This window comes from Panthera tigris, chromosome A2, assembly GCF_018350195.1.
Source record: "Panthera tigris isolate Pti1 chromosome A2, P.tigris_Pti1_mat1.1, whole genome shotgun sequence".
Taxonomy (NCBI): domain Eukaryota; kingdom Metazoa; phylum Chordata; class Mammalia; order Carnivora; family Felidae; genus Panthera; species Panthera tigris.
In genome coordinates this window covers 676763-695943 of record NC_056661.1, presented here as the reverse complement: position 1 = coordinate 695943, position 19181 = coordinate 676763, and the positions used below count along the sequence as shown (strand labels likewise).

Below are 19181 nucleotides of genomic sequence, written 5' to 3'. Positions count from 1 at the left end.
CCTCATATTCATGAGATGGGGGCCGGGCCTTTCCTGGCTCCGCCCCCTCCCGGGCGCGCGGACGCCGGGCGGAGTAATTGGTGGAGACGCGCCCCGGCCGCAGTCCCTCGCCCGAGAGCGGGGGGCGGGGCCGGCGCTCGAGGGGGCGGGGCTGACCCACTTCTGCTTGCCCGCCCCCATCCCCACCTCCTGGCCAGAGGCCGGGAACAAAAGGGCCTCTGGAGGCCAAGGGTCCAAACCTCCTGGGGATCCCCTGCTGTGCTCCAGCCAGCGCTGACGTGTCAGCCTTAGCCAAGTCCCCATACCCACCGGAGCCCCAGCTATCAGGACATCTGACATCATTCTGATACACTTGCCCACACAACCCATACCCTGGTACTCCCAGGATCCCAGGATCTCATGCTCCTGAATGATGGTCGGCCCCAAGGCCTACCCGAACCCCTGAGACTGAGACAGTCCCACCTCATGGACCCCAATGTTCCCCAAGATCCTAATTCCTCTTACTTCCCTACTTTGGGGCACCCCAACTTCACCCAGCCTAGTTTGCCTACAGACCTCCACCAGCACCCACACCTAACTTCCACCCCAACCCTGACTTTTCTGCTTGGCGTGGCGCCTGCACCCCTACACTCACCTTGACAGACACTTGTGCATTCCAGCTCTAGACTGCAGGCTGACCCCAACCTGGGACCCAACCCCACCACTGTGGCCAGCACTGCACCCCGACATTCGTCTCAGCCCTCCAGTATGTGCTCCAGCCTCCTGCCAGGGCTTAGTTCTGCTACCCCTGGTGGGGGCGGGGGAGTGGGGGCGGCGAGTAATGCTCTACTCCTCCCCCTGTGGCTTTTTCCTGTCTCTGTCCGGGGGTTCCAAGATCTCTGCTACAAGGCGAACCAGCTTTGCAGAGACCCTCACCCCCAGATTGCTCCTGGGGAGTCCCAAGTCCATTTTATGGGAACTGCCTTGTGACTGCCATTTGCTGCCTGCCCTGGTTTGGCTTATGTTGTCTCCTGGGGTCCTGGACCCCTCTATGGGGTGGAACAAACTGGTGAAGAACTCTGACTGCCCAAGTTCTGTTCTAGAATGTTTTCAGAGGGTGGACCCTATGCAGAAGAGTTGGGGGGATTTGGGAACAGAGGACCCCCCCCACACACACACACACTTTCTTGCCCACCCCAGAGAAGTTCCAGCCCCACTCCAGGCCTCAGACCTGCTCCCACCCTAAGGCGGGTCCAGCTGAGAAAGGAAGGGACACAGGCAAGGACACGGTCTCCCATGACAAGGTTGCTGGGACCCCTCCTCAGCTCAGGAACCCACTCTCCCAGAGCAGCTCGTGAGTCATCGCCACCCCCTCTGCACCGCCCAGCCCCGCCCCATGCCGCAGCCCTCCCATAGACCCCCCGTCAGACACAGCCTGCTGCGTCAGCCTCTCACGCAGGGTGGTTATTAAAAGGAGCAAAAAAAGACATCAGCTCTCAACTCCCTCTGCCTTCCGCCGCCCGTGGAGGGGGCTGGGGAGCTGGGGGCAGGTATGCCCAGCCCAGGAACTCTGCCCCGCCGCCTTTCTGAGGCGCTCCCCTAGCAAGTCAGGTCAGCGGCTCCTTGCTCCAGTCCAGGCCAAGGTGGCCTGGAATCATCCTCTGCCCCCAGGCCCCCCACACCCACTGTTCTGTGGTAGTGACTCGGCCTTCTCCTGGTTCTGTGAAGTGCTCTGTTCATTCATTCATTCATTCATTCATTCCGCCAGCACGCTATTATTAAGTGTTTACTACCAGTCCGTTGCCGGGTTACCAGTCTCCGTGTCTGCCCACGACTGTCCTGGGTTCCCATCACAGAATGGACCCATACCTGGGGACACCTGTCGCCAGGTGCGCCTGCTCTGGGCATTGTGTGCAAACTGTGAGCTTGCTTGCGTCTCAGGTGTGTGGCCTGTCTCCGTAGCTGTGTTTCTGTGGTTTCCTGCATCTGCGTATCCGTGGTGGGGGCGGGGGGCTCCCAGGAGGTAGGGAAGACCTCATCGCTGCTGTGACCGCTGCGCCACGCTCTCCCCGCGGACGCGAGGGGGCGCTGCGGCCTCGCTGTCGCCCCAGCCGGGGGCTCCGGGTCCCGCCGCGGACTCCAGCGTTGGGGGGGGGGGGGAAGCCTTCGTCCCGCCCACGGGCCTGCCCCCGCGCCTCCGCCAGTGCGCTGGGGATGGGGTGGCGGTGGTGGCGGGGCTGGGAGGATGCGGCTCAAAATAGCCCGGGGCACGGGAGAGGCTGCTATTCGCGGCCCGGACGCGCAGTGCTCGCCGCCTGCCCGGCGGGACTGGGATTAGGCTGTGAGGCCCCCGTCGGCGCTTTTACAAATCGCCTCTCCCCGGGCGGCCGCCTTGCCTGCCTCCGAGACCACTCCCCCCCCCCCCGAGGTCCAACACCTCTGGCGCTGAGAGCCCCACCCGCGGGCGTCGCCCTGGAGACGAGGCGGGGTCACCTCGCTCCCGCGGCGCCCCCTCCGCCTTCCCGCCGGGCCCGGCCGCTGGACGCCGGGTCCTCCCCCGACCCTGGTTAATGACCGGGCGGGAGGCGGTAATGAGCGTCTGGGTCCCGGACGGGCGTGGCCGGGATGAAAGGCGCGTGTGTGGGGGGCACCCTCAGGCCGCGTAATTATCGCCCCCTCCCGGCCGGCCAGGCGGGGGCCGGGACCGTGCACCTGGAGGCCTCCTGGCGGGGGCGCACAAGTGGGACCGTCCCGGCTGACTCCAGCCGGCCCGCCTGGCCCAAATCCGCAGGGCCCAGAGCCAGGGAGGGGGAAGCGGAGACTGGATGAGTGTGCGCGTTGCCAGGTGTGGTGCTCATGTGTGCCCGTGAGCTGCGGAGTCACGGGTAATGGCTGGGGACTGCGCTTGTGTGGACGCGAAAGTGGGGCTGTGTGTGCGTGCGGGTATGGAGGTGTGTGCAGGGAACGCACACGTGCGTGTGCGCACACGGGAACCCGCCTGCATGGTACTCCGTGTGCAGGAACACGAGGGACCCCTTGCGTGTGAGCCAAGCGGACCTCAGGCATGTGCGTAAGGGGCATGGGTGTGGGCTCAGTCACAGACAGGTCTGGTGTGTGGGACCTGGGCGAGCCAGGGCTCACAGAGCATATGTGCCGGTGACTGATGGCGTGACGCATGCCCGCAGGGTGGGCACAAGTGCGCACCGCGTGCCATCAGTGGCCAGGGTCTCCTGCGGCAGACATCAGCTCCCGGGGGGCAGCAGCCGTTTGGTCCTTTGGGGAACCGGAGGGGACTGCCTCCTGGCCTCAGTTTCCCTCCTGTTCCTGGAGAGGGGTGTCCACAGTGGAGGAGGATGTCTGGCACTGGGGATGGGGTACCCACCCACCAGGGAGCAGCCCCCTGTGACTCAAGGCCGCCATTCTTACACCCCGATCACGCTCGCATCCCAGGAACGCAAAGGGCCAGGCGGCGCACGGCTGGTGTTGGTGACCAGTCTGCACCAAGTGCAGGAGTATGTGAGGGACTGTGGGGTGCGACCCGCGACCCACCCGTGGAAGGACAGGAGGCCAGTGGGAGGCCCGTCCTGTCCCTTGGGTTACACACGTTTGTTCTTCCCGCACTCACGATGCCCCGGAGATCCGGGCGCTGACCCCTTCCTTTCTACCTGGGAAACTCGGCACGGGTGCGGTGGCAGACGCACAGGGACCGGCACCCATCGGGCACGTGCGTAGAACCCACGTCAGGTGCCTGTGAAATGCCAGAGCAGGGGCACCCCCAGGTGGGAGGAGCTGACCCCCACGTGTCCCATCCACTCTCCTGACCTCGGCCCCACACAGGCTCCCTGCAGGCACAAGGTGGGGGTGGGGGGAGCAGAGGGACTCCTGCCTGGGGCTTGTGGCATCTCCATGGCAACCCTGGAGTTCCATAAATGCAGAGTGCCCTGTCCTGTGGCAGCACACCTGTACCCCTTCCAGCTCTGCCTGTCCCCAGTACTAGTGTTGATGTCCCACGACTGTCTGCCTCTAGAACGCCAGCGCTGGCCAGGTGCCTCTCCGGGCCTCAGCTGCCTCATCCGAGAAGTGGGTGTTGCAGCAGGGCTTCCTGGAGCCAGTGTGGGGGAGTGAGACGCCTGGGGTTCTCTGGTCTTTCTCGTCCGGCAGGACACACAGAAAATGGTCTGTGAACCTCACATCCCCTTCCTCAGTGCGGAGTGAGTGAATGCAACCCCCCCCCCCCACCTATCCCCAATCCGGATTGGCAGGTCTCTGCTCCTCTGGGGGGCCTACAGCCAGGGAGGGTGTGTGGGCAGTGTGGGTGGCTGGAACCACAAGCTTGTGTTTCGGGGAGGGTGCGCAGTCTCTGAGGACCTGAGTTCCTGGCCCTGCCCGGTGTGACTTTCAATTTTGCGGTTTTCTAAAGGGAGGTCTTGGTCCAGGGTGAGAGTGGGGGTGCCGTTGTTTTGAAAATCACACTGTTGACTGAGGTTGAGCCGCCATCGAAGTGTAGGCTGGGGTCCGTATGTGTGTGTGTGTGTCGGGGGGGGGGGGTGTCTGTATCCGGCAGAGCCCAGCTGGGAGCCTGGCATTCAGGTGGGGTCAGGATCTACCCCTTAGCTGTTGAGGGGTGCGCTTCTCCGAGCGTGGGCGAGAAGGCGGGCTGGTCGGTCCGGTGGCTGCCAGGGGCCCTGTGTGGGAGCAGGGGGTTGTGCAGATTCTCCGGGAGGCCCGGGGGCAGTGTTGGCGGGGTGGGGGTGGGGCGGGTGCGGCAAGGTCGTAGCCAGCTGTCTAGAGCCCCCCCCCTCCTCCAGCCTGCGGGTGATCGCCTCCCCTCGAGGGGAACGGGGAGGGCGGGCGGCCCCGCCCACATTCCGGAGGAGTTAGGGGGTGCCCTCTACGGCCCCAGCCTGCACGCTGACCTCTGACCCAGCCTGAGCCCACTCCCTCCGTCCTGGGCACCCAACGCAGCGGCAGCTGGCCCCAGGGAGGGGCAGCCAGACGGGGGTGGAGGCTGGAATGTGTGCCGGGGGTGAGGGAGGGGGCCCCAGAGAGGGGGCGGAAGTGGGGGAGGAGTCGGTGGGACGGAGACCCAGATAGCAATACAGACCGGCCGCGATACTGAGGGAGGCAACGGGGAAGAGAAACAGAGAAAAGGAAAAATAGAACCAGCCAGACGCAGGAGAGGCAGATGCAGAGAAGGAGACGGAGGGGCAGACACAGGGGGAGAAACAGAGGCACCCAGCCCGGGATGGAGAGCCAGCGGGAGGGCAGTCGCGGGCAGGGCCCCAAGCGACAGGGCCCCGCCCCCACGCCAGGGCCGGGCTGCTCACCTGTCCCAGGTCACACGGGCGGCCGCCCGTCCCCTGCCCTCCCCGGGCTGGGCAGCAGTGGGTGGGGCTGGAGTCAAGACTCCCGGGTTGGGCCCCAGCGCCCTCGGCTGTGGCTCGGGAACTCCCATTCCCAAGGCGCCCCGGAGAGGTGGGCGGGTCCCGCGGGGCCTGGTGGGGGTGGCTGTGCCCCGGGCACCTGCCTGGTGCTGGGGGCGCAGAAGTCGGCTCCGGCCGGGCACCGCTCACTCCCATCTCCCCAGAGGCCCGGCCCGACCCCAAGCCAGACCCTGACCCCGGCCTTTGGCACTTCAGAACCGTGAAGCCGGCCCCAGGGCACTCCCGCCCCAAGCGGACTGCAGTGACCCCGGTGACCTGCTTCCGCTTGCCCACAGCCGTCTCATCACCCAGCAGCATCGCCCACCTGGACCCAGGCCTCCGGTCCCGGCTCCACCCCTTGGCAGCCACGCCAGTGCACCGGGCCCGGCCGACCGACCCCCGGCTCGGTGCTGGGCCCGCCCGGCCTGGGGCTGGCCTCGGACCGAAGGTTCCGGCGTGCATCCTCCCCAGCGGGCAGGGCCCGCTGCTGTTCACACTGGCCGCTGCCTTCTCTGAGAGGACTCCTGGTCACAGCGAACCTTGCTCCCTTCCTCCGAACGCCGAGCTCCCTGCAGGCCCCTGCCAGCCAGCGCCCCGTGAAGCGGAGGCCAGCTGCAGACACTGCCCCGTCCGTCCCTCCTCAGGCCGAACGGCCAGCCATCCAGCCACCCCCTGGACGTCCTGGCCCCTGCTCCGCCCGCCTGCTCCCCCTCCCTGGGGAGGGGGCCCTCTCCTCCCCAAGAGACAGACTCGGGGAGTCACCCCTTTCAGGTCCTCGCCTCTGCCTTTTCCTCCCACCTTTCGTCTTCTCTCCCCCAGCTAACTTCGCAGCTGCCCCCCCAAGTACACCTGCTCGCGCTCCTCCAGGCCGCTCGTTGCACACGCCGTGCCTCCCCCCTCCCAGCGCTTGCAAACTCCTACTATTCCTTCGGTAAGGCCTCAGGCCAAGCGCTCTCCTCCCGCCGGCCCTCCTGCGTCCCCCAGCCCGGGGGCTGCAGTGCTGCCCCAATCCGGAGGTCGCGTCACCGAATCGAGGAGGAGGGGGCAGCAGACAATGCTTGGACGTGGAAGGAGGGGTGCGAGCGAACGCGCCGGTGCGGGGCTCCACGTGCGGCGCCCTCCGGGACGCCCCCTTCTTCCGTCCCGGCGCGGCCGAGCCGTCAGACCCTCGGCGCGCCTCCCGCCCCCAAATTTGCAGACGCGCGACCACGGGGAGGAGGCCGCACGCCTCCGCGCTGCGCTTGCGCACTCAGCCGCCCAGGCGCAGTCCCACCTCCCGGCGTGAGCGCCACGCTGTCATTGGTGCGTGCGCAGGAGCGAACGACGCGGCCGCCAGTGAGGCGGCCCCCGCGGTGGGCGGGGCGCGGGCCTGCGGACGCGCGCACGGGGGCGAGCGGGGCGCCCTCCCCCCCTTCGTGACGTCAGGCCCGTTTCGCGGCGCGTTGCCGTGGAAACCGCGATTCCATTTCTGCGGGTTTCCGGGGGCCACCCCCTCCCATTCAGCTTTTTCCTCAATGGGAGGAGGGGGCGGTGCGGGGTAGACTCCGCCCCCTGAGGTCTCCGCGGCATCTGCCCGCGCAGGGCCTCAGTTTACCTTTCCTTCACCTGGCCTGGCCAGCAGCCCCTCTGACCGCAGCTCCCTTCGGCCGGGCACTTCCCCCTGGGTAGGTGTGCGCGCTGCGCGGCCGAGTAGGGGGAAGAGGCCAGTGGCCCGCAGCCCCCACCGGGGTGTTGTCCTCCTGGGACCCCAGGGCAGGGCCGTGACCCTTGGACTTCCGGGCTGGGCGCCAGGAAGCGCCCTGAGGGGTGGGTTCCCGGGCAGCAGGGCAAGTGCCCCCCGCCCTGCAGCGTGCAGACACAGCCTGCGATTCAGCGTGTGATTCAGAGGGTGGCCCAGTTGACACCCTTCCACAGCCCCTACCCAGCCCTGTGGAGTCACCTGCTTACAGCTCTCAGCCCTGACCCCCAGGGGCGGCTGCGTGGGCGGAAGTTTCCACCTGAGCGGTCTCACCCACACCTCCAACCTGTGGCCCTCCTTACCTTCGGGAGCTTGTGCCCTTGACTTGGAGGTCTGGAAGGGTCAGCCTGCAACGTGCATGGTACCTTCCTGCCTGATTGTGTGTGTGCGTGCGTGTGTGTGTGTGTGTGTGTGAGAGAGAGAGAGAGAAAGAGAGTGTGTGTGTGGGTGTGAGCGAGAGAGAGAGAGAGAGAGAGAGAGAGAGAGAGAGAGAGAGAGACTGGGCTGGGGGAGGGGCAGAAGGGCCTCCCGGATACTTCCAGGACGCTTCTGGGACAGTCCTGGGGTTTCCCTTGCTCCTGGGGTCCTTGGAGCTGGGACGCTGAGGGCAAGGCCTTGGGCTATCAGAAATCTGCCCAGGAGTGGGTGGTCACCAATATAACAAACACCCCCAATTCTTAGGGCAAGTGATGTTTCTCTCTGGGCTTGGGGTTTTCTCATCTATTAAATGGGAGTATAATTAGCTCTGTTAGGTGGCAGTGCTTGTTAACTGAGGAAATACATGTAAAATGATGCTATTATTGTCCTGTCTGCCCAGCCCCAAAATGGATGGAAGCAGGACCCCAGAGAGGAGTTGCCCCTGGCCAGGCCCTTGGGGAGATGCCAGTTGAGGAAGTCCCCTGGCAACGCAAGGGCGGCCAGCAGAGGGGTGTTCCTGCACTGGGCACGGCCCCGGACAAAGGCCTGGAGGCTTGAGGCTTGACCGTCAGGGCTGGGGAGCGCTGGAATGCGAGGCCAGGGTGAGGCCACAGAAGGGTGAGAGTTCACCCCAGGCTGGGGCAAGGCCAGGCCAGAGGCCTTGAGCGCAAACCCTGGGCCCTGGGGAATCACTTGATTTCTGCCAGAGAGCTTCCGGAGGCCTGGCAGGTAGGAAGGGGCTCTATTAGCCTGGAGGGAGGGAGAGGGCTCACGTCAGGGGGCCCACGCAGGCAGTACCTCCTGCTTGGCCCGGCAGTGGGAACAGTCCTCCTTTCTGTGGCTGGGGAAACCGAGGCCCGGTGTGTGGGTCAGGTATCCCGGAGATGGTTCCAGGGGTTAGTCCCCAGTCCACTTCCCGGGGCCGGGAACCGAGGCCCCACCCAGGGCACACTGTGGGCAGGCAGCCCTGTGCCCACACCCTGTAGGACTTCCGGCCTTGGGTACTGGGAAGTGGCTGGCCCCTCCCTCCCCTGCTGGGGCAACTTCCTGCCCACCCTCACCTCCAGGCCCGGAGGGAACCCGGGAACTGCTGTGGGATCCCCCCCCCCACTTCCAGCTCCCACGGCCTGAGGTGGTGGGAGAACCTAACATCCTACCGGGTCTCCAGATCATCCCAAGCCCTTTCTCCGATAGAGACCACCCATCAGACCAGGGAGCCCCCGCTGTGATGGCCAAGACCGCTCCCCTGACCCCTGCAAAAGGGCAGCACAGTCACTCAGGTTTCATTTTCTGTTTATTACTTGAAATCACGGTGTTTGTATGCGGCTTTCTTCCCGATTTTTTCATACAGGAAACTCACGCAAGGTGCCGGGACCCCCCCCCCCAGCCCGACCCCCCGAGGGTGGGTAATGCTTTCTTGAGGGAGCCCTGGTGAGGGCAGAGGGGGGCGGGCTGGTTCCTGCCTGGACCTCCACCCTCAGACCCGCGGAGGCACAGGTGTTATTTAAAAATCGTTTAAAAAAACAAAACAAAAAAAACCAAAACAGAACACATTTAAATAGGTATCCAAGACAGTTCTTGAAAAACAAACCCACTCCTTTTTTCTCCTTTTTTTTTTTTTTTGGAAAATAAAAACAAACAAAAAACAAATCCTTGACCCCTCCCCTCTGACCCCTCCCCACCCACCCCCCCACAAAAAAGTTTACAGAGCTACAGTTAACACATGATGTTCACATCTGAAACCATTAACTTTAAACACATAATGGGGGGTTCACCTAAGATAGGATGAAGGGAGGGACAGGGAGTGGGGGTGTCTGGAGGACAGAGAGGTGGGGCAAGGACAAGACTGGGGGGTAAGGGGGGCAGGGCCCAATCATCTCCATTATCAGTAAAAATAAGTGAATGAACAAAAACTCCACCCCCATTGAAATGGCCCCAGTAGGGGGTTTGCCCCTCTGCCCCAGGGGGAATCTGGGGATGAGAGTGGGGAGGGTCCAATTAAGACCAGCAGCGAACCCCCCCCAAGGGGGTTAATGCTACACAGCGTCACCCCTACTGGGGGCTTCACAGCTCAGCACCCCCTCCCCTCCTGGCTGCCAGAGGGCCTCCAGACACAGCCCACAGGCCCAGATCCCTCAGGTTGGGCCAGGAAGGAGGGCTGGGGGTATTATTTCCCCTGTCCCCCCAACCATTTCTCTCCCGAGTTTTCAAGAGACTCCCAACCGCTATTGGCTCAGAAAATTAATAGTCTATAAATACCCCAAGCTCAGAACAAAAGGGGGGCGGGGCAGGAGGAAAGGGCACAGTGCGTGGACTCGAAGGCTGGCATCTGGTCTGTTCCCCTCCCTCTCTCTCCTTTCCTACTAGGAAAGGGCCCCACACCCCCACATGAACCCCAAGGCTGGCTGTGGCCAGCCTGCTGAAGCGCTTTTTTTTTTTTTTTTTTTTTTCTTTTTTCCTGGAAAAAGAGACCAAGAGAAAAAAAGCACAGATGTGGAGAAACGGCCCCGCGGGCGCAGGGCTCTCTGGTCGCTGTGGGGCCTGCTGGCCGCCCTGGAGGCCGGTGTGCACGGCAGGCCTTCCCTCCCGGGCCCTGCCCGTCTGTAAAGTGCATCATGAGGCATCTACATTTTTGACTTAAACCTGAAGGGACGGGGGCGGCTTCCTCGTCCCCACTCTCAACCATCTGGAGTGACTGCTACATATCTGGAGCTTGGGAAGTGGGCGGGGAGGGGCCCAGCTCGGCCGAGGCTCGAGCCGGCGGCGGGAGGAAGAGGCGGGGAAGTGTGAGCTGAACCGAGGCGGCAGGAACCCAGTCCATGGAGAGTTCGGAAAACCACGGTTAAGAATGGAACTTAAAAGAAAAAAAAAAAAAACCACGAAAAACAAAAAATCAGAAGGAAGCTGGCCGGGGAGGGGGGGGGGGGCCTCCTGCTGCCCTGACCGCCTGCCCTCCCGCGTGCAGGCCTCGCTGGGGGGGGGGACTCTCGGCCCAGGGTGGCCGGGCGAGGGACGCGGGTCCTAGGCCACCACGAACTCTGACTTGATGTCAGGATTGACTTCCGGCTTCCAAACGGAGTCCTCAAAGTCGAGGCCCAAGCCGGAGGCCTCGCTGGGGCCGCCGCCGCCGCCTCCCCCGCTGGTGTCGCTGCGGCCGGCCTTGCGGCTGGGCGGCCAGTGGTAGGGGCCGCGGGCGTCGCGTCGCGCCTTCCTGCGGAGCCGCTTCTGCTGAAGCAGCAGCTGTAGGCGCTCCACCTTGCAGCGGGTGGCCCGGTTCTCCGTCTGCCGCAGCCGGTCCCCTGGAAGGAGACAGGGACTGTGACTCCTGAGCGCCCCCGCCCCCGCCAGGAGACACAGCCCGACTTTCTTCACAATGCCCCGAGAGAGGGAGCCGGCCGAGGGGGGTCTTTGCGGCTCTGGCGGACCCTGGGGTCCCCCGAGGGGACTCGAGGCGTCCGCTGCCTGTGTTAACCGCGAGCCGGGCGCTGGCAAGGCCGGGTCCGAGGCAGACGCGGAGCAACACTAGTGCCCGAGTTAGGTGGACCTCCAGCCCTGAGGCTGGTGCCTTGGTTTCCCCTTTGTGACCTGGGGGCTGGGGGTCTGCCCGGCAGAGAACAGTGTCGCTGTTCCACAGGTCTCAGGATTCACTGGGGATGACTGGGTCTCTGGGGGACACAGGCTACCCCCAGAGCAGCTCCAGCGCCCTCCCCTCCATCAGACTCGGCCATTCAGAGGCTCCACCTGCCATCTGGACAAGGTGCGGGGGGGGGGTGGTGGTGGGGGCGCAAGCAGGGAGGAAGTACCCCCCCAGGAGAGGACAAGGACACTTTGTGCCCCCAACACACATGCTCCCTTCTCTCCAGGCTCGTGCAGAGAGGGTGAACAGCAGCTGGTGCCCCCCCTCCTCCCCCAGCTCCCCGGTGGGTCAGCTGCTCTGAGCAGCCCACAGAGGGGCCTTGAACAGCCCAAGGGCGGGCGGGGCCAGCCGGTCACTTACCCAGAGGCTTGCACGTGCGGGCCTGGCTCAGGGAGGCAGGGGCTGCAGCCGCCAGCTTCTCACAGGAGGTAGTTTTGGGGGTGAGGTCCGGGGCGGGCGAGGCGGGCGCGCACTGGGCATGGCAGCGTAGCTGGGTCAGCGACGGGGGCATGCCCTGGTAGTGCCGCGTGGCACTCAGAAGGTCGTTGAGGATCTGCAGGATGGTGCCGATGTCACGCCGCGGCCGCCCGCTGCTATCCTGGCAGTTGGGGTGCAGCGTGCCTGCAGGAGGCAGGGGGGCTGCTGGTGAGTCCGAGTGACTGACACGCGGCCTCAGAAGGGCAGGGGGCCCCTCGTTCGTATACGGCGGGACCCCAGGGTGAGGGCCCAGACACGCAGACCGGCGGCCTCTGGGGTGGGGACGCGCCATGACACCTACCAGAGAAGGTCCCTGAGAACACCCCCGGGGCGTGGTTGACGAAGCTCTCAATGACAGCGCCGGGCTTGCGGGAGCGGGAGGCGGGGCTCCCGCCGGGGGTGGACGCGGGGCTCCCGCCGGGGGTGGACGCGAGGCTGCCAGCACTGGCCGGGGGCGAGCAGTCCATCTGCTGGTCAGGGGGAGGGAGGCACGGTAAGCTGCGGGGTGCAAGGACAGCCCTCGGGGGCCAGGGTCTGAGGGTCACCCACCGGCCCAGGGTCTGGGGATGGCCCTCCGTACAGAGAACACCTCTGGGACCGCGGACAGCCACCTTCTGGGTGTCTGGGCACCGAGGAGCCTTCCGGGCAGGACTCACCTCGGGGCAGGTGGCAGCTGAGTGGGATCGGAAAGAGCCGGCTGTGACGGGTGAGGGGGACGCAGGGGCAGGGCTGCTGGGCACCGGGGGCACTCGGGCGGCGCTGGACACTGGCCGGCAGGGAGAGGACACAGGGGCGGTCACGCTGGGGCCCCCCCGGGCGGCGGCGGCGGCGGCGGCGGCGGCCGCCAGCACGTGGCGGTGTTGCAGCGGGGTATGCTGGGCGGCCAGCTGCAGCTGGACGAACATCATGTGGTCACCCACGCGCAGCGCCAGGGTCAGTGGCGAGCGGCCGGACAAGAAGTCACTGACCTGTAGAGAGTGACTCGTCAGCGCCAGGGCCCCGGCCTGCTGCGCCCCCAGCCCGGCCCGGCCCCGGCCCCCCGCGCTGCGTGACCTGGGGCCTCTCGCCGCCCCTCTCTGGGCTCTGGGGTCCCTGTCGGTGCCACGGATGCTTAAATAAAATGAATCGGTATTTCCGGAAGACGCCTCCGCCAGCCCGGCCTGGCCCGGGCGCCACTGGGGGCTGTGGGGGACAGAGGCGGGTCAGATGGGGGGGCCTGGCCCTCCCTGGCCAGTTTGGTTCTTTCAAGGGGAAACCGAGGCCAGAGGGGGCAAGGCCCAGTCAGCGGTCGCTGTCCTCAAATAACCCCACCCTCCCAGCCCCCAATCCTCTGCCTGTGAATATGGGAGGGGGGCCAATCTCAGACCCCCTCCCAGTTAAGCCACCCAGGCAGCAAGTGGGCGGGAATTCCTGGACAAATTCTTCGTCCTAACCTTTGCTTTCTCAAGATAAATATTTATCTGTCCTGGGTGGGGCTGAGGCTGAAGGGGAGGTTTAGCTGCTGCGGGAGGGGGCCCTGATGGTTCTCTGAGGCCTGGGTCCCCTGAGAGCTCAACACAGCCCCAGCGCAAACCCTCAAAATCTGGCGGTGTGTGTGGGGGGGTGCGTCTGAGCCCAGGCTGCACTGGGCTCCACCTCTGGAGCCTGGCCAGCGCCGAGCTTTCCCCAGGGGCCAGGATGGGGGGGGGGGGGGCGGGGTGGAGGTTTCTGAGAAGTGACATAGGCCAGGATGACTCAGAACCACCGCCTCCCAGCTCTCTGCTGGCAGCGGCTGGCGTAACCTTGGGGGCCGTGGGGAGGAGGAGAGGGAGGTGGGCAGTTTGCAGCCCCCACCCTGAAGCCTGGTCTTCATGGCATCCCCCCCCCAGCTCCAGAGACTCCCCTTGCAGGAAGGGCCTAGGGTGGCTTCCCAAGGGCAGCTGGGGAGTCCCCCCCACCCCTCCACCCTGCAACTTCCTCCCTGGGGAGGGCGAACAGGAGGGCATGACTCTGTGCCAGGCGGGGAAACAGCCCTGGGAGCTCAGTCACTCCGCCCAGTGGCCCCCCCCACTCCTGACGCAGGCACCCTGGGGCGGATGTGAACCAAAGACACCCCTGGCCCCCCCACCTCCGCCAACCGCAGGCCCCCCATGAGCAGAGCTCAGTTCAGGAAATGGAGCTCAGCTCCCACCTGGCTCCAGGGACCCCAGCTCTGCACTGCCCCCCCCCCCCCCCATGGCAGACCACCCAGCGCCAGGGCCCCTCCTCACTAGCTAGCTGCTGAGGACAGGATGCTACATGTCGGGGAGGGGGCGAGGGCCTCAGGGCAGGAGGAGGGAAGCCGCTGAGCAGGTTTCCTGCGGCCAGCCCAGCCCACCCCCTAGCTGGGGCGGGCAGCAGGCGGATGGCTGAGGCCTGTGTCACCCTCCTGGGAGGAGGGACCCGCCGCCAGAAAAATGAGGAAAGGAGGAGGTTAAAAAAAAAAAAAAAAAAAGAAAAGGCTGCAACAAAACCGGGAACCCGGGTGTGGGCCAGCCCCTGCCTCCCGCTTCACCTCCTGGCCAGTTACTAAATATTTTCCTAACATCCTGTCTAGGCTGCAGCCCTGGGGCTGGGTGCCCCCCTCCCCCTTTTGGGGCAGAGAACAAAGGCCAGAGGGAGGAGAGAGAGGAGTGACTCCGCACCCCTTACAATGGGGTCACAGAAGGCGGAAGGACTGTCACCAGGCTGGCCCTTCCAGGCCCCCCTCCCCGCAGAAATTTTAAAAAGGTCACCCCAGGGAAACCGCAGTGGCTGCGGAGGGGGTGCTCCCCAGTGTGGGCCTGGGGACCCAGGCCCTGGTGTGGGAGCGTGGGCCAAGGTTACCCCCTCAGGCAGGCTTGTGAAAGCCCAGCCCCCTCCCCCATGGCAGCCACCGTGGGAGAGAAGGCCCTCAAGGTCAGGTGGTGAGTGCTGGGGAGAGGGGTGGGTAGGAAGGAGGAAGAGGAAGCTGGGTGACCAGGCTACACGGGCAGGAAAGCTGGGCGGCGCACCCCCTCCCTCCCCAAGGGTCTCCAGGGAGCACAGACAGCCCCAGGCCCTCGCCCTGGGCTGGGAGGGACCGGCGAGGGTCTTACCTGTGTCTCAGTCAAGCTCTCCAGGGCCTGCATCACAGACTGCTCTGGCCTTGAGGCCTGCGACTGCAAACAGAGAAGCCGCTTTGAGCGTGCGCTTGGGTCAGAGGGCCCGGGCACCGGGGCAGGGGAGCCGCTTGCCGGCAGGGCCGCCCTGGCAGGGCGTGTGCTGGGAAGCGAGCTCTCAGGGGAGGGGGCTGCCCGCCTGTGCCAGAGCCTCCGGGGCACTGTGCCCCAGCCATTTACCATGAGGCCCGCCTCCACGGTGGGTACCAGCGTCAGCTTGCTGCCATCCCCCACGCCGAACTCCTGCAGCTTCCCCGAACTGAGCCGGCTGGGGGGAGGAAGGAAGAGGGTGAGGCCAGGAGACAAGGCAGGGACGCGGAAGCAGAGGCCGAGGGGGGAGGGCTGTGCTCCTGGGGGACGCAGGGGAGCCCTTCCCACCCCTGTCCCTTCCCGGTCTTCCACACCCGGGGCCTGAACCTCCCGGTGGGGTGGGGGGGAGGGGGGGCTGTCAGGCATCTGGCCCTGAGAGCCCCCAGGCAAGTGGCTCAAATCTCCTTCCCAGAAGCCCCAACTCTGTACTAGGGCACCACCTCTGCACCTCAACAAAGCACTTTTTCATCATCCGGGTGCCAGTGCGTCCTTGCCACCCTCTGCCACCCTCCCCTCACCCCAGGGTCGGCCCCAGCCAGTAATTCAGCTACACCGACCCGGGGCTCCTCTTTGTGGGCGCCACAGGGCTTAGCCTTTAGGGTCTTTTTGCGGGGCCGGGCTCCCCCTCCTCCCTCCCTCTCCCTGGCGCAGGCCGCCGCCGCTCAGACAAAGGAGACCCTCCCCCACCCGCCCCTCCCCCACTGGGGCCCCTCCGCTGGGGATGGACAGTGCGTGTCCCTGGAGGCCCGCGGGGGGAGTGCTCCCCGGTCTGGAGGCGATTTAAATACCAGGGGGGAGGGGGAGGCTGCGGGAGTGCTCGGTGGTTAGAACAAAGGGGGGTAGAGAGACGCAAGTGGGGGAAGAACACAGCCAGACGTGGAGGGGGGCACCGAGCAGATGCGGAAGCCAGGCGGAACGCAGGCAGAGAGGGAGGTGGCCGCGCTTCCCACCCCCGCAGCCGGGACCCCCACACTGACCCGGGACTGCTGCCTTCCCGGGAGGGGGGAGGGCCGCCCTCGCAGCCGCCTTTGTGCAGCGACCCCAGGCGGGGGAGGGGGCCGAGGCAGGCAAGGCCGAGCAGAGGGCGCCCGAGAGCGCGCGGCGCGCCCCCGCCCCCCGTCTGGCCGCCCCCTTCCTTCCCCGTGCGGCGCGCTCTTTGTTCCCGCCCGGGGGCCGGGGCCCGAGGGGGCGGCGGGCCCGGGGGCGGCGCGCGGTACCTACGTGTCTTTGTGGAGCAGTGCCAGGCGCTCCTTGGGCACTTTGAGCCTCTGGGACAGCCGCTTGCGCAGCCCCTCCACCGTTTCGTCCGGGGGCACCGACAGCTCGTAGCGGGTGCCCGTCGTGCTGTGAATGGCCAGGCTCATGGGAGCCGCCTCGGCCGCCGGGCCCAGCTCGCAGGCGCCGCCGGGGGCCCCGCGCCGGCAGCTCCGGGCGCCGCCGGGCTGCGGCTCCATCCCCGGCCCGCGCTGGAGGGATGGGGTCCGCGGGGCGCCGCCAATCCTCGCCGCGCCTCCGGGCAGTGCTGGGGGGCTCCCCGAACCGGGGTCCTCGGGGTTCCTAGGGACAGCGCGCGTCCCCTTCGAGAAAGTCCCAGGAGCGGAAGGTGAAATCAGGAATCAAAATCCAAGCAGCGCTCCGAGGTCGCGTTGGCTCGTCGGGGCGCCTTCCGGGGGTGGGGACTGCACTCGCGGCTCCTTTCAAGGACAGTGGGCGCGGAGGAGGGTCCGGAGAGGGGGGTGCCGCTCGGGCTTCCGCGCTCGGTGCCGTCCGCCGCTCGGGCCGCGCTTCCCCGCGCGTCCCCTCCCTTAGCAACAGCCGCCGCCGCCGCCGCCGCCGCTTGGAAGATCTGGGGGTGAAAGTAACAAGAAAAAAAAGTTATAATGTATCAACGTTCCAAGGGGCGGGGCTGCCGCCCCCTCCCATTCACTACTTACTCCGCCGGCCCAGCGCCGGCCAATCGTCGCGCGCCGAACGCCCAGTCGGCCGCACGGGCGGGCCAATAGGAACCGCCGCGGCGCTGCCCCACGTGGCCGCGCGGGCCCGCCCCTCGCTCCGCCCCCGGCCCGGCGGCCAAGGGGAGCGCGGCGGGGGCGGGACTGGCGCCGCTCCGGCCCGCCCCCGCGCCCCACCCGCCCGCGCCGGGGGCCATTCATACGGCCCGCAACAAAGGGCAGGCGGCCGGAGGGAGACGGGGGAGGGGGACGGCCCGCAGGGTCCGGGCCCGGAGCCGCGCGGCGTGGGGGCGGGCACTGTCCCTGCGCCGGGAGGGGCAGGAAGCCGGGGGACACCCACCCCACCCCCCCACCGTGTCTGTCCGGGAAGCCGCCGCGAGCGGAAGCGGGAGGCGATCCCCACGCTTCGTGGCCGGGCGGCTCTCGGGAGGTTCGGACGGTGGGCGTCCCCCACCTGTGGGGCGTGAGGTCCCGGCGAGGAGTGGGGCTGCGGGCGGGGCCTGCACCCTGGTGACGTGGGCCAGTGCCGGGAGGGCCCCTCCCGCGCCGGTACCACCTCGCGTCCCACCCCTGTCCCGCGGGCCGGGCCCGCTTCCCGAGTCGCGCCCGCCCGAGCCGTGACGTGACGCGGCGTCCCCGGCTGCGCCCGCGCGCGCCGCTTGGGGCTGCGGTGAGTCAGCAGCGCCGGCGCGCCCCCTGCCGGCCCCGCCCGGGAGCGCTGCCGGGAGTCCTGGGGAGGGGGCGCTGAAGCTGCCCTGGGGCCGGGAAGAGGCCGACGGCACTGCCGGCGAGCGGGGAGCTTCGCTAGGGGCTTGAAGCCTCTAAGGAAGGAGACTGGGGCCACACAACTGAAGAAACTCAGGCCGAACAGCAATTTGTTCAAGGTCACTCGCGGGGTAGGAAGAGTGCCCGGGAGGCGGGGCGGGGGCTGAGGTCCTGCCTGGGCGGTGCTGCTTGCGCCGAGCCCCTCCCATCCCACGACCCGAGGGGCTTGCCAGGGCTAGAGACACCCCGAACCCTGTCTGCCCACAGAACAAAGAAAAGTGGGACACCTTTAATAAAAGGCCTGAAGTGGGGACCCTCCTACTCGTCCCGTGAGGTCCCACCCCGCACTCACCAGGCGCCGCCAGTCCGAGGTCCCAACCGTCCTGAGCTTACCCACGTCCGGGACTAGAGCGCGGTGGCGGGGCAGGTCTGGGACCGAGCGGGCGGCCCCCAAGCCTTTATCCGCACCGCCTTCCCTCGGGGTGGAGTTTGGGCGGGCAGGGGGCGGAGGGCCGGGCGGCCAGTGACGCAGGCGGGCCCCCGCCCCTGCCTGCAGGCCAGGGCCCTGGGGCGCCTTGGGGCCTGGCTCCCCACCCCTTAAGCCTCGCTGCGTCTGGGGGGGGGGGGGGTGGGCTCTCCATGAATACTGTAGAACCTGGGGTCGGAGTCGGCTCAGCCGACCAGTAGTGTCCCCAAGACGAGGTTTCGGGGTGCGCGAACTGACTCCCGCCCCGCCCCCTTTCCTGCCGCCCCAGGCCGGGTGCTTCCGCCTGGGGGCGCCCGAGTAGGGGAGCGTGAGCGGAGGGGGCCCTGAGTCAGTGGCCACGATCCAGGAAAACAGGCTGGAGTCACCTGCCTGTTGTGGGGGGTGCCCCAGCCAGCTGCCCAACTGCCTGGCCGCCTGCATCCCTTAACGGTGACCTCAGACGGCATTTATGGAGCGATTAACCTGCGCCAGGCCTGCCAGTGCAGCCAGGCACCACCCGCCGCGCCATGACCTTTCTGAGCCTGTTTCTGTAGCTTGGCTATAGAGTGATCGGAGAATCCCGCGCGGGACTCTCTGGAGCCCCGGGGGTGTTGGGGCGGGCAGGACCACCCTACCCATCTCACAGACCAGTTAACTGACACCACACGGTAGCAGATGAAAATGTGTTATGCCCTGTTTCCCCCAGCATGCTACTCTGGGTAGGGACGGTTTTGAGGATGACCATGATTGGCGTGGGGCCTTCTCAGCCCTTCTGCTCCCTCTGCCCAGAGGGGGACCTCAGGACCTACTGCCCTACCCCCTGTCCATTTATCTGGTGTCTCACTTTATCTGGCCTGACCACCTCCACCCCACCCTAGTCGTGGGCACCCCTCCCGGGGCTGTGTGCTTTTCCAGGTCTCCATCCTGCTCCCACCCAAAACTCCTGCAGCCTCTGCCCCCCTCCCCCAGTCACACCCACACAGGACACCCCGCCCTTAGGGTCAGGGCTGGGCTGTAGGGAGAGGCTGAGCCAGGCCCTTGGAAGGGGTCACTGAGGGGCTGGGGTTGAGCTGTGCGCT

The 19181-nt window shown here is 66.5% G+C and overlaps 1 protein-coding gene across 4 annotated transcripts; it reads right to left on the bottom strand.

Annotated features, from left to right (window-relative positions):
- Positions 1 to 8833: 8833 nt before the first annotated feature.
- MIDN (midnolin) lies at positions 8834 to 18067 on the bottom strand. 4 transcript variants are annotated; one of them, XM_042977533.1, is made up of 9 exons: positions 17989 to 18067; positions 16141 to 16765; positions 15010 to 15097; positions 14767 to 14829; positions 12725 to 12853; positions 12328 to 12639; positions 11973 to 12141; positions 11555 to 11815; positions 8834 to 10856 (listed from the first exon to the last, which is right to left on the bottom strand). In XM_042977533.1, the coding sequence occupies exons 2-9, from the start codon at positions 16371 to 16373 to the stop codon at positions 10579 to 10581; spliced, it is 1533 nt and encodes a 510-aa protein (XP_042833467.1). In that variant the 5' UTR covers positions 16374 to 16765; positions 17989 to 18067; the 3' UTR covers positions 8834 to 10578. The 4 variants fall into 4 exon arrangements, with proteins under 4 accessions (XP_042833467.1, XP_042833468.1, XP_042833469.1 ...); XM_042977534.1 differs by having other exon boundaries at positions 11973 to 12138; XM_042977535.1 differs by lacking the exon at positions 12725 to 12853.
- Between the last annotated feature and the right edge of the window lie 1114 nt (positions 18068 to 19181).

What these genes read in the sequence shown, in the direction of transcription:
- MIDN (XM_042977533.1), bottom strand. Translation starts at nt 16,373, where the DNA reads ATGGAGCCGCAGCCCGGCGGCGCCCGGAGCTGCCGGCGCGGGGCCCCC. An exon ending in GCACTGCTCCACAAAGACAC is followed by an intron (nt 15,098 to 16,140) that starts GTAGGTACCGCG and finishes TCCTCCCCCCAG; the next exon opens with CCGGCTCAGTTCGGGGAAGC. An exon ending in CAGCTGCCACCTGCCCCGAG is followed by an intron (nt 12,142 to 12,327) that starts GTGAGTCCTGCC and finishes CCCCCTGACCAG; the next exon opens with CAGATGGACTGCTCGCCCCC.